General features: G+C 29.7%; 1 protein-coding gene across 2 annotated transcripts in view; it reads left to right on the forward strand.

Moving 5' to 3' along the window:
• LOC109602459 (transient receptor potential cation channel trpm) overlaps positions 1–14925 on the forward strand; it is a 106762-nt gene that overhangs the window by 38062 nt on the left and 53775 nt on the right. For both annotated transcript variants that reach the window (XM_049961415.1, XM_049961416.1), the window contains exons 4-5: positions 901–978; positions 5345–5427. In XM_049961415.1, the coding sequence (XP_049817372.1) occupies positions 901–978; positions 5345–5427 (161 nt within the window). The remainder of the gene's footprint in view (positions 1–900; positions 979–5344; positions 5428–14925) is intronic.

Here is a 14925-nt window from a genome sequence, read left to right on the forward strand (position 1 = left end):
ATAGCGTTTTCCTCTAAAAAGACGTCTTACGAGATGTCCCCTTTAATATGGAACAAAATAATTATAAAAATTTAGTTTAGTTGAAACGACGAATTTGGCACAACAAAACTCAATTTTCTAACATATTAATAAAACTACGTTATAATGTGATTTGCATTATCCAGTTTTAGATCGATGGGGCAGATAAGACTGCATTTAAATCAAGTTCCGTTTCGCAATTTCAAACGCGAATCGCAACACCAAACAAATTCGAAAATCAACCCTGAAAATCCCCAACTGGTTCACACACACGTGGGTCAGACCATTACTTTCACGGTCCCCCATAAATTTTGAAGAAGACATTTTCCCCCCTAACGCGCGGTTATTACCGTATAGTTTTCATGGCGCTGAAAGATGCACGAAACATGTATTATTTAACTGTAAATTCGCTGAATTGTGAAATGGCCTGAATAAACGATAAACGCGGCCCCGGAGTTTGTTGTTTGCGCTCTAGGGGGTTGCGTTCTGCGTGTGGCGGTCTCGTTCATCGTAAAATGGAACATCAAAGTACCTGGGCGCTTACAGTCGCAATTATACAAATGCAGAAAATCGCAGTTCGTAAACTTGTACCGCTTGTACAACATAAACAAACTTCACGGAGAAACACCTCGAAGGTTATACAAGTAGTATCACTCACATTATCATCCACGCTACTCAAGGTGACTGGTTTTAATTAACACTACTAATTATTGTGGAAAGAATCTTTTCTGAAAGATCTAACAACCAAAAAAATATTGAGGACTGAAAAGATTCTTTCCGAGCTGAGCTTTTTAACACGACCATCGTCGTTGTATGTGTGTGTAAATTTGTAAAAAAAAATAATAAATTTTTCGAAAATCACAATATTTAAATATTTTCCAGCGGCGCCATGGCATTCTAGACTCATTAGTGAACTCATTAACGACATTTTTGTGGCCTGTGGCGAATCCATTTTCCCCAGTAAGTTTTTATTTTATTTTGTTTTATTTGTTCTAACCAACATTGTGTTCTAACACTACGTAAAAAGTTTTGTGTCTAACATGTTTAAGGGTGTAGTGGAATTTTGCTGGTGCTTTTCAGTGTCTGTTCCTACATATACGTAGAGCATTTTTGCTTGGAACTTGCAGGTATCGATTGGTAAGTTGCTACAAAGTTATACTGCTACTTATAAGGAAAGGCCACTAAAAATATCCATATAATCCATCAATTTATTTATTAACTGTATTTCTTCCATATAGGTTTTATAAACATGGCGTATTATATCAATAAAAATACATGACTTACTTACTATTTAAACTAAGTTTAAGTACAAATCCTTCTTTTTCAATCTGTACAAAATTCGAGTTCTTTAAAGGAATGGGAGAATTTTACACAGAATACACGAAACACATCAGATAAATATTATTATATATTTATTGTAAAAGGGATCAAAAGGTTTTATTAGTGGTGAAAGGTTAAAATTCTGATTCTAATTCCAATACATCCGGTAGTTGTTACTATCGTTTTATTAAATCATAATTATATTTTCAATTTCAACTTATTTATGTTTATAAGTGGGTTCTAGTGGTATTTAATTGTATAAACAAATGACCACATTATGTACCAGCCTAATACATAAAGTTTTTTAACCCACACATCAAAAAGCATTTTAGAGTAGTTAATGTACTAGTTATTGGAACACAATAACAATTGGTTAACGTTGAAAGTTAAAAGTTACATAAAATCATCAGTTAAACTACTCCACAGATATATGCAAGTACTAGAATTATAATATTATCAGAGTCAAAAAGTTGGCTCCTAATTGTCAACAAGTTACCTTGAAGAAATTCTGGAAAGTAGTTTTTAACTGCAGAATTGATCCAGACTCCAAAAAATGGTGCGCTTCTAACCTAAATTAATTTGTGTATATATAATCCCAATTATTACTATTATTAAATGAGAGGATTGAGAAGTAACCAAACGACATAATTTTAACGCTTTACAAAATATCTGTCTGTAAAAATCAATTAATATTTTATTAAGATAATTCAAAAATATGGTAGGAGTAGAAACCATAACCAATAATTTTAAACTTTGCCGTAACACAATTGCTTTGTATAGTTTGGATAATTAATAAACACAATTATTGAAAATTTGATATTTGATAAATGTTGTCTTTATTTAAATTTTTAAAAGAATTTAAGCTTTTTCTTAGGTACCAGGGATCAATTTTTTTTTACGATGTGTTCATTATAATGTCAATTAATATAATACTATTCCCAATGGTTAAATGTGAAAATTGCAAATAATCGATAAAGCCTTATATCCCCTATTATTATCAAACATTATTTGGATCAATTTATAACTTGATTATTATTAAATTGATGACATGAATTTGTATGCACGTATGTAGAAAATTAGTTTAACATTAACCATCCAATTGCATGTTTCAAATCAATTTCTAACAATATAACATCAGCTTATTGAAAATATTCAATGTTCAGTAAAATCATCTCCTTATGCTTTAATTCAAACGTTCAATTATGTTATTGATTTAAATAATTTCTTTTTATATACTGCTATTGTTAAAAGGCTGAATTATAAATGTTTCATGATACGAGTTTAAAATATGGCGAATGCGCTTCTTTCTTAGTTTAGAATCTGGATTGTGCTAAACATAAGGGTTAACTTAATCTTACTACCACAGCTCATTTGTCATTGTACAGCTCGTTTAGTAATCAACTTGAAACCGTGGTATAAAAAAGTAGCTACTTAAGAAAAGACTTCGTAAAATACTGATTTCTTTTAAAACCATTAAACTTTACGATCTTTTCACTACATTACTTGTTCAGCTGTGTTGTTTAAGTTTTTCTGATTGAGTATTTAGTTAAAAATCACTGATTTATTATCCAAAAGTCTAAAGAAGTATTTTAGCCATTATTTTCAAACAATTGTTATCGATCAGTTTTAACATGAAAGGTTTTAATATATTATTTAAAATGCATTATTTCAAGGTAAATATATACGTGCTGATAGAGTTAACTATACAATTACATTTTTCTTTTCATGTTACAATTACAGTAATTAAATTTTATTAAAGGATTATCGGAATAAAACCTTTTATATAAAATCGATAACTTATAAAATATAAGCCACGTTGTTTCATTAAAAGTTCATCGATAATTGATTAATTATGTATATACAACTAAATGTAATTAAATAGGTATTACTTGTTGCAGAATATGCTGTTTATATGAAATTGATATATTAATATTTAATAATACTAATGTTTGTGTCATATCCATTTTTATATACTGCGCATTATTTGTTCTTACGGGTAAAAATGTTTTCATGAACAATAATATAAACACTAACTAATATATTTACATATTAATTACATGGAATTAATATTTTTAATATTTATTAGTTTTTACGTGTATTGAAAACTGAAAAAAATAAATTTGAATGAAATAAAGTTTTTAAGATTTAGTATTTATGTAATTTTCACACTATATTTTATTAACTATGTTAAAAAATGCCATAAAAATAAATTTAAATTTACCATTGCAAATGAAACCAATAATATAAGATACACAGCAAATAATGGTTTAATTCTATTAAAATCGTAACTAATTTTTTTTTAATTTTCATGTATAACTGAGCATTCAGTTTTATCTTGATTAGTGAAATGAATGAAAATAACAAATCTCTAATGATATAATTAATCCATAACTAATTAATGGAATAAAATATATTTAACCAGTGCTATCAATACGTCAAATTGTAATCCTAAATACCGGTTAATGCTAGTTAATAAACGGAGGAGCACTTAGATCATCCAATTGTGAGTTAGATTATCAATATTAGATACGCGGAGATGCGGTGATTGCTTTAGAATTCGACAAGGGCTGACAAACCGCAACCCAGATTAGATCAGCAGATACCCAGCAATACATTATGCACTTAACAATTGTACATGAAACATAATCCAATCGCACACACACGCCTGTCAATTATCTCCAAAAACGCATTGGCACGAAATTAATTTGTGTCAATTCACCATTGTGCCTTGGAATTATTACCGAGGGGTTAATTGCATTTTAATTCGGCGTTTCGACACCTTTTATGTCTTTAGTTTTGGACCCCGTACTGTTTTTATATCGGTTTAATAGACGGGCGTAATAGTATGTGACGGAATTGGTAGTAATGTCAGCCGTAACATTTCCGGGTTATGGGACTTAATTTATACGGAACCCTTAAATTTGACGCAATTCTAAAATGTAACTGAAGTAATGTTCCACTGTAACTTTAATGCAGACCTTATTGTTGACTAAAATTACCATGAATAATCACGGCATGACATATGTTGGAACCATTAACATACTTACAGACTATAAAAATAAAACGTGGACGTGCACATTTTTATTTTGAAGTACACGACTTCTGATAAATTTATAAATTTTGATAGGTACTAACGAGTCTGAACCTTTTATTACTTTTTACACACGGTGTGTATTAGAGACTTATTGAATGGGCAAAACTTTCTTGCGTTCAATCTGTGCACTTGAACTCAACAAAACAAATTAAAGTTCCCTGAAAGTTCAAGTTGTTTTTTTTTTGCTTTGGACATAGAAAAGTAATACGCCAGTTTCTTCTATTAAATGAAGGTTAAAGGAAAAAATATTTTGTAATATGTGATGTTATTATATATTTGAAACATTTTTGAATGTTTAAATTCTATTAAATACATTTTTCAAGACTAATTGTCCTGATCATATTTTTAATTATTCATTTATAGGTTAAATAGGAATAAAGATAATTATTAGCAAAATTAGGGTTTCTAATTACTCCTTCTCTTTTAAATTGAATATTAAAATATATGAATATGCATAGAATATTTTAATATTCATTTGAGTGAATAAATATATTTATATGCTTACCTTAAATTATTTCTTAGTTTTAAACAACATTGTATCGCAATATGGTTCATTATTATCATATTTTTAATTATTAGACTACAAAACCCTTTAAAAAATGTGAGAATAGATTTTACATTTTTTACCGTTTTGAATCATTCACAAACTCAAGTTTTAATATTTTGTTTAGTGACATAATTAATGTGTAGCATTATTTTTAATATTTTTTAATAACATAATGTGTACATTAACAGGTCACAATTAATACAAAAATAACTTCAAATTCAGTGTATATAAACTTGGTAGGTTAGTAATTAATTATGCTTTGTATTGTACAATGTAGAAAATTTACAGTAAGTTTTTGCATTCATACAAAGTAAAGTATTGCTCGTAGATTCTATATCAGATATGTGATTTGTATTTATTTACAGACCCCAACCAGAAGCTGGATCGAACAAACTTTCCACAAGCGCGAGTGTTCCCGATTCATAGTCCACGCGAAAGACGAATCAAGGTAAGTCCTTTAAGATAATCCCCGCTCCAAATATCAATAAATCCCGTACGAGTTCCACAGAAATTCAATAACTTTAAATATTTCAATGGCATTTTAGATGGGGCTCTGAATTTTTAAAATTGAGGTTTTTGAATATTCATTTGTTCATTTAATCGAATATTGGAATTTTTCAAATATGTATAGAATATTTTATTATTTATTTGATTGAATAAATATATTATATATTCAATAATTTTAGTTTTAAATAGTATTGTATTGCAATTTATTTCATTATTACATTTCAAAAAAGACTTTGTATTAAGTATAAAATTGATAAATAATACACCGCTCTAAGAAATTAATGCACCACACCAATAATGATTCATTATTATAAGCTGTAACGAAGCGGTGCACTGTGGAGAGTTTAACCTGTTGTATTAATTTACCAGAATGGGTATATTTCAAATAACAAAAAAACTAAACATTTTGTAAAAACGTTTACACACTTTTTAGAAGTCATATACGAGGTCGTTTCTAAGTTAATACAAACAATGTACTATATACTTAAATAGAAAAATTTATTTTCAAAATTATGCGTTAATTTCTTCAAACAGTGTATTTAGAAAAAAAAATCCACAATAAAGCTAATGATTGGGAAGACAAGACTCTGACTTTTTATAATTGATTGTATATATTCATTCGATTATTTATTTGAATATTAAAAATACATATATGCATTGAATATTTCAATATTCAATTGAATGAATAAATATATTTTTATGCTTACCTTAAATTACTTTTTAGTTTTAAGTATAAATATATATTTGAAACTTTCTTTAAGATTAGTTTTAAGTATAAACTTGAAAAGAGGTTATTTACAAAAGAAACGGTAAAACTAATGGTCGAGAAGTTACTTCCACATCAGCGTGACAAATATGTTATCGAATCGGAACTTTTTACCACCGAACTTTCTCATCGATACCCGTGGGAGTTCGGCAGCGGCCAATTACGTTTCCCGCCGTCACCGGTTCTTTAAAATGCAAATGTAAACATCCGAGATGGAAACAAACGGCATCTGGGCAATATTCGTTCGGTGTTTACTCTTAACTACTCAGCATGCAAAGAAACTCCCCGAATCGGGCATGTTTATTTGATCGCTTTCTTTAGCGATTCCCCGTGTCAGCTTGAGCACTCTCCATTTCTTTTGTGAGCCGGTATCAAATTGGCGCGGCCTATATTTCTCTCGGGCATCGCCTCAGCGATCACGTAATCTCAAAATGACGAAAACTTGTTGATGTACTTTTTAAAAATTTGGGGATAAAAGCGCCATTCCTCCCGGGCCGCAAAATTGAATCAGTAAACATGTTATGCGACAGAACATAACAATTATATTTTACGGATTCTCCCAATTCTGTTGTACACAAGAAAATACAGCCATTCGATTAATTAAACGAAATTTCACGGTCCTTTGTGTTCTTTGGGTGTTTTTCTTTTCGACAGGTAAACAGAGGTATTTTTCGCCAATATCGATTCCCCCACGTTTCGTTCCTGACCCATTTCTTTTTTTTATAATTTCGTAAAATCCGACCTTCGCGTGTGAACTTTTCTGCGGCACGGAAGTAAATAAATCTAAACAACAAACGAAAGCGAAATGCTTCTATGGTTTCGGTGTTGTGCTTTTGCGAAAGAATAATACGTTTCATTTAAGTTGAGAGAATCCCTAGTACGTAGAAGTTCTCAGGTGATTTCCGACTGGTTGTTTGTGTATAATTATGCACGAGTTGAGAATGTAAATCAATACAGGAACAATATGTAAAGTACCTTATAATTATGTTTTTGAGCCCTTCAGTTTTCTATTGTTTTATCATTAAAGCTGTGTTTAGCAAGTACAGTAATTGGATGATCGATAATGTTTATTTTAAAGTAGACCTTTTAATTTTCATAATTTATCTTATATAAGATTTTTAGCTGTCTGAATGTTTATTAATTATATTGATTGAAATATTTATTAAAGCTGGTATAATATTATTTTTATATTTTTTTAACTTGTTTGTCTTTTAATTTCATTAATATTACGATTTTTTATAGAATTTAAATATAATATATATATATATATATATATATAGATATAGATATAGATATTTTGTTATAAAGAACAAAGAATTACCATTAAAAAGTGTTCTGAATAATGTTTGATGTTTCTCTTTAAAAAGAAATGGCCTATTATGAATTCATTATTTATTAAACAACATAAAAAGTTCAGAGATTATATTTATTATTATATTAATAATCTTAATATTAAATAATTTCTTAAATAAACATATTTATTTTTTTTTACTTTCTAAGGAAAATATTTATACAACTTGTTTGTTATTTTAATTTTTAGTAATGGAAGCTTCTTGGTTTTGGTTAAATCATCTATAGATTTTAAATAATGGGATGATCGATAATACTACCTATATAAACTCAAATAAGTATTAAAACTGGTACAATATTTTGTATTTTTTTCAGAATTTAATATAATATTTCAAATTTAAAAATTTTGTTAATAAGAAAGTTCATGTCCAAATATTTATTATAGACTAAAATAATATTTCAGATTTTTTCTAATATACTATACTCTTATGTTAATTAAATAAATGCCTGAATAAAAATAATTATGTATTTCTTACTTTAAGTACTTTTTAATTAAAAAGTATGAATTTACTCTACAAGCAGTTTCACATTACAGATTCTGATACTGATATTGAAATTTAAAATTGATCATGGTTTTGTTGGACCTATTTTCACCGATAGAAATTGCCGTAGTCTTTCTTCCCACATCTTTCAAAGGTCTTTGTAACGTGAACACCTGAATTCAATCTATGTAGTACTCACGGGATTTCGCCGGTTTTCGCTCCTTTGCATTTGTTCTTAAATATTTCCATTTCTGTAAAAAATCTTACATAGAATATTTAGATCTAATCTGTTAATTACCAATTTACTGATAGTCGTCTTTCTTCATATAAGTGGGAAAAGTATACCAAGCCACGTACTTCACCTTTTAATCTCATTTTCTAAATATTTTATGGCTCAACTATGAAATGCCTTTTTATATTTGTCTGTTAACTATTCATAAACTATATTTTTGAAAGATAAATCCCTAAATCTTAAATATCCACAAGATGAATATTTTAGAAGGTCGTTACAGCATTATAAAATTTTAGGAAACAACATTTATTTCTTTACGAAAACTTGATAGTGAAAATTTCTAAGCCGAATATATTATTTAATGTAGAAAAATTGTGGTAGTTTAAAAAATAAGAAACGGGGGAATTCAGATGGAAATTGACAAAAAATAAATTGCAAGTTTAGTTTAGAACTTTATATGGTTCATATGGGATTGAAAAATTTTATGAGGATAAAAATTTTATGTAACTTATGCGTCGTTCATTTTTAATATTAAATACACAGCTCTAAAAATAATGGGTTCATTAATATGATTTTTATTTACTTTTTTATATAAAAATTATAACAGTCAAATTAAATAGTTATCTAATATACATATATTGATGCTGTAGATGTGTGCTTATATGTATATGCGCAAAACGAAATGGCATTTTTACGTTTAACCAAGTACATACATTAAATTTATTATATAACGTAAATAACTTTTCTACAACATTTTATAGCTGTAATAAACAGCAAAGTTCTCGTTCTTTGCATACAAATCCTGCCGTCACATTCTCAATATTAATTACACTTTTTCGCTTTTAAATGGTTCAACTTTTATAATTAAATTGTTTTTTGCAACATAAGCGTTCCGACTAACAACAAGACGTCTGCCACAAATGTGACACGCGGTTACAGGCTGATAAAGCCTCCTCAACAATCGAACCGCACTTGATTATAATCCGCAACCGATAACTATCACGCTCCCCGCTTGAAAGCCACGTATTTGTTTTGCACTAGTCTCGAATGTTTACAGTTGTCGATTTCACGATAAATCGCCCACCCCTTTTAACTGAATTATTTATTATAAATTTCGTATTTGTTTTCATTAGTGAATTAATTTCGTCGACGGATCGGCGGGTTTATTTAGTACGGACCGTTCCCATGTGGATACCGCTGAATTAAACATACGCGGGTCACATAAATCATGGTTTAGATTAATGTTGTTCAATTAACTACCTCTTGTACAAATAAAATCGTATCAACAACAATAGCTTTCACATTTGATAGACCTTAATTCATTCTCGATATCGGTGTCATAAAGAATTTGTGAGAGCTTAAACACAAGTCGAGTTGTTTAAGCATTCAATAAATATTTTAAAAAAATTATGCGAAGATGAATATTTAAGAAGAGTCGTTACTTACGTATAATGTTGGGCTTTTTGGGGCTTGAATTATTAATTATTCGAGTTATGAACTTTGAAACATATACAAGGCCTTTTCTTATTGCCATAAACTTAAAAATTTGCACAAAATTTACATAATATTAAAGAAACAGGAAAAAATATTGTGCTTAAAGTTAATAAATAAATTAAATTCCTAATAGTTGAAAACTTTCAATAATACTTTAATATTTGATAAATTTGTATAATTTATATTATTTTTAATTTTATACTTCAATCATTCCAAAAATTTTGCTATTAAAATAATAACTGCATTTATCTATTCTACATTAAAGTTTTTCCTCTTATTCAATCAATTACTTAAATTAAAATATTTTAATTAATTGTTTAATTGTTAGTTTAAAAAAAAAACCTATTGAAGTATTCAAATAGTTGTTCTGCTGCAACAGAAAATCAACTTAATTTATTGGATTGGAACGATGGCATTTTCATTCAATCATCAAAGATTTTTCATTGTCCAAATTAAAAATATTTCATTAATTTACAGCATTTATGTTATTAAACTACGTGGCATTAATTTATGATTTGTTGTTCTTGAAAGTAGCCCTAAGAAACTGTTTTATTGTATAAATTAACATGTTCATAAGATATATAATAAAAAGGTTCATAATGAAAATATATTTATATACTTCTTTTTAATAAAATTTATGAATTACATAAAAATGAATGGTGTTCTTTGTATTGATTAACAATCAGTTAAAATTATTTCATTGATTGTTCATTTTCAAGAATATTACAAGCAACATTTTTCGGTGCAGAAAGGTAACTAGATCTACTCTGAGCCGCAAATTTGTCTTTTCATATGGTCCCATAGGTGTTCAGTCGGATTTATGTCCTGACTTCTAGCTGCCCAATTCATTAGCGGAATATTAGATAGTCTCTGACAATTCTCGCAATGTGAGGTCAACCATAAAAATAAAGTCATCGCCAATAAATGGAGTAAAGGGTACAACATAAGGATTTAGGATTTCCCTTACATACCCATCAGTCAGACTTCCTCCAGCAATGACAATCAGTTCCGTACGTGCTTGCAAACTAATGCCTCCCCAAACCATTACCGATCCTTCACCAAAAGAGTTTCAACTATATTACATTGACCGTAACGTTCACTTAATCGTGTATATATCTACGACGATCATCCCTATTTAAAGAAAACCACTAAACAATACATGACTTCTTCCCAATGAAGATACTCTCGGACGAAATTCAATCGATCCCTAAGATGTGTTGCAGTCAATAAGGGCCTGTTACAGCACAGTACAGGGTTATATTGTCTTCCTTTTATCTTCTCCTTATGGTGCCCTGACTTATTCTTATATTAAAGTTAATGAAAATTGTTGTTGCAGTAAAATATTGGTTACAAATCTTTGTCTATTGGCTTCGACTCTTAAATATCGGTCTTGTTGTTGTGAACTCATTCATTTTCGCCCCTGTTCAGTTCTTCTTTTATTGATACTCGTTTTGCAAAATCGTTTAATCACTTTTAAAGTCGCCGATTGTGTCATTTTTAGTTGATTTGACATCTCAATTTGAATTTTTCCTTCTTTATAAAGACCGCCGCACAATTTTCTTTTGAAATGTTGCGATTATTTGCTCTGTTGTTCATTTTAAAGATTTTAAAAAGTAATTGTAAACCGTAAAATACTGTTACAAGTGCAGTGTTTTAAAATTACAAGTGTCGATGTTTAATTTTTTTCTGTTTAACGGACCGAAATAAATATTTTGGCGAAAATTTTAGGATGCCGTACCTAACAATTTAATGTACAGGCTGTTTAAAATTTTATGTTAAAAAAAGATATTAAAACTTTTAGTTATTTGATGCCTTCGATAATCTATAAATGGCCGAAAAATTTGCCGTTGGTCGGCCGTTAATTTAAAGTATTGATTGACCCATATTCTTTCTTTCTTGTTAAAATTTTCAACTGAATTAAGAATGCAAAGCCACAATTAAGATTATCTTCCCAAATACGACCACCCCAACATTAATATTAATTTAAAAGAAATATAAAGTCCAGCGAGGGTAATGAGCAGAGATAGGTGGGTACTCTGAGAAAATTATCATCCGGATAGTTGCTCACGTGGCAGCGAGGATAGTCATCAACGAACGAGGACGGAGGAAATCGTAACAGTTGCTGGTACACGAGCTGAGTGCGCTCTTTTCCCCTGTAATCCCGCCAAATACAGTCTAATAAATTCGTTGAGTTTATTAGCTTTCCCTTTTTTTGTCATCCGGTTTCAGATTCCTGATGGCGGGATTATCTTTATGGCCTGCATATTTTTAAAGTGGCTTTTCCCAGTGAATCACCTGTTAATAACGTTGTAGATTCCGATGTTTTTTGCAATATTTACTGTTTAGAATTATAGTTGTAAGTGAACAGTACACTCTGCTCTGTTTTAAATTGTTGCCATTTTAAGTAATAAAAAAGTCAGCATTTCACAAACATTTAAGCACTGCCGTAAATCTTTCTTAAAACTGTTAAGACAACCGTTAATTGTAAAGCACTGTAAAATTTCAGTTTAGAGGAAAATTAAATTTAATCCTTGTGGGCTTAAAACATGAGAAAAATATAAATATACGGTTTGCGAACTCACAAATAATATTTATGGGATTGATGTCCGTTCGTATAAAACCTGAAAAAAAAATTGGTAAATTCTATCCGTGCCCATTCGACTTTTGACAAAGGAATTCTGTAAGAGGCAATTTATTTTTTTTATCATTTCGGGATATTGGCAAACTTCGGGGCAAAAACGTGTGTTTGTCTGTGCCAAAACGTTTCAATTTTTTTGTTACTAACACCGCATGATGATAACATGTGTTAACCTGTTGGTGGACCATTTCTTAATGGGCCAATATCCGCAGTTTCGCATTAGGAAATTGTATTTATTAAATATTCCCGCTATAAATAAAGTTCCATTACGTCCGCCATTTAACCAGAAAATTTAACGACCTCTTACGCAGAACGAGTGCGGGTAAGCGAAAATTTTTCGACATTAACCAGATGTTTTTAATATGGTTTTTAATTAAAACACATCAAATTTTACGGTTTTACCGGAGATGATGTTCAACTGCCCATTTACCTTGTTATTTATAGAAGTTTAGATACATGTTTTATGGTGGTGGATGTTAAATTTAATGTAATATTTTTACGTAACCGACTTATTATTGAAAGAATCCCAAGGAATTTATGTACTTGAGTAAAAATTATGTAACTTCCAAGGCACCCTCCTACTTACAAATCAGAATATTTGGAACGGCATGAGTCACACAACTTTTGCATATGTAAATTGGAAATGACCAATTTTTGTGGCGTTCAAACATTTCATTGTAGATTATTGAGTGGCCACATGAAATTTTCAGGCAGCTGAACAGGTAATTATCATGAGAAAATAAAAATAGGCATTCGTGTGTATAAAATTAGTAATTGTCACGCAATAATAATGTGACGATGATTGAAATGTAATTTTTACCTCGAGAATTAATCAATTATCCTGGTAATCGTAGTAGATTTTTTACAATCTTTCAGTACATATAATTTTAAAATACATTAAATCTTTTATTTTATATTATATTATATTTTTTAATTAATTAATATTTTTTTATTGTAAGGCTTATTCAATTTTTGTTATTGATTATTACGAATTAAAATTAAGTAAATTAAAATAAACTGAAGGAATTGGAACCATTTTTTTTTAATTTGTAACAATTAAAAAAATTGACATAGGGAAGAGAATCCCAAAAACTTAGTGTTAATTAATATTTAATTACCTACTTAAATCTTTCTCCTTTTTATTATATCGTTTGTTTCTTATAAACTTAATTTAAAATTGTTAATTTCTAATCGTATTTTGTTAGAAACCTGTAGTTAAAGTGCAGATTGTAGATTAATATATAAAATTGTTTTTATATTTACTTCAACTTTAGGTATTAAACTAAATTAATTTTATTTATTTGTATTATTTGTTTGTTATTTTTAATGTAGTACTAATTAAATATTTATTTGTTAAACACAATAAATAAGTAGTTTAGTAAGATTTCTATCACACTTTATATATATTATTATTATTCTCATTATTTTTTTCATTCTATATTTTATTCCCACTACAACATAATTTAAGTTATAATAATTATGTTTATTAATTATTCACAGCATTATTTCCGTCTTTATAATTATAACTCATTAAAATCACAGCATTTCCCCATACGAGCTCTCGAAAAGTTTCACCTGTGTCACTTGTGTTACGTGTGATGCCCTCAAACAATGGATAAACCCGCATTAGCAGGCTCCCGAATTTTGCATGGAAGCTATTTCGAAACGTCAAGGCACGACATGCCCGGACGAATGAAAGGGGCAGGCAACAATAACTTGTTGCGTGATTATCCCGCAAATCTCAATCCTCCGGGAGCTCTCTAGAAAATTAAAATCCGTAACTAATTTTACGAATGATTTGTCCCCTCATATTCTGGATATTCGAGTGGAGAACGCATAATGGAGTGTGTTTATCTTAACCGATCAGATACGGTTATTCTACTACGTCCTGCTCCAGCGTTAAATAATGCTAATGTACACAACGTAATGGAATCTTGCTTCTATTACGCTAACTCCTGAAATTTAATATCGACGTTTCAACCAAAAAAAAAAATGTATAATATCGATAAAACGGCCCGAACCAGTCGGTGGATGCAGCAGTATTGTTTCCAGTCCCAATTGACCCGAATGGCTTCTCTGGATGATTCCGGCGCAAATTACATTTTTATTCTCCGTTTCGGCGCTCCATTCTCACAGCTGCACTACAAATTGTTTCATTACCACTTGTTTTAGCCGTCATTTCACTTTAACGCGGGTCACGCGATGCGACAAGTGTTCACATCCGTGTTCAATTGATGAACTATTGATACACATGGTATGTTAAACGTCATATTTAACTTGTGTGAGAAGGTAACAAAAAAAGTAGTCCATTTCATTCCGCTTTAATTATCTAGGTGGTTTTAATTGTGCCGTTTGAAAGTCGGAGGACCAATTTACTTCGACGGCTCTAGGTGATCTGTATTAGAGGGAACTGTGTAAGAGTTTTTGCCACGGCAAACTCCGCAATATCTGACGATGACATTTAAATGAGTTCGGTA

This window comes from Aethina tumida, chromosome 1, assembly GCF_024364675.1.
Source record: "Aethina tumida isolate Nest 87 chromosome 1, icAetTumi1.1, whole genome shotgun sequence".
Taxonomy (NCBI): Eukaryota; Metazoa; Arthropoda; class Insecta; order Coleoptera; family Nitidulidae; genus Aethina; species Aethina tumida.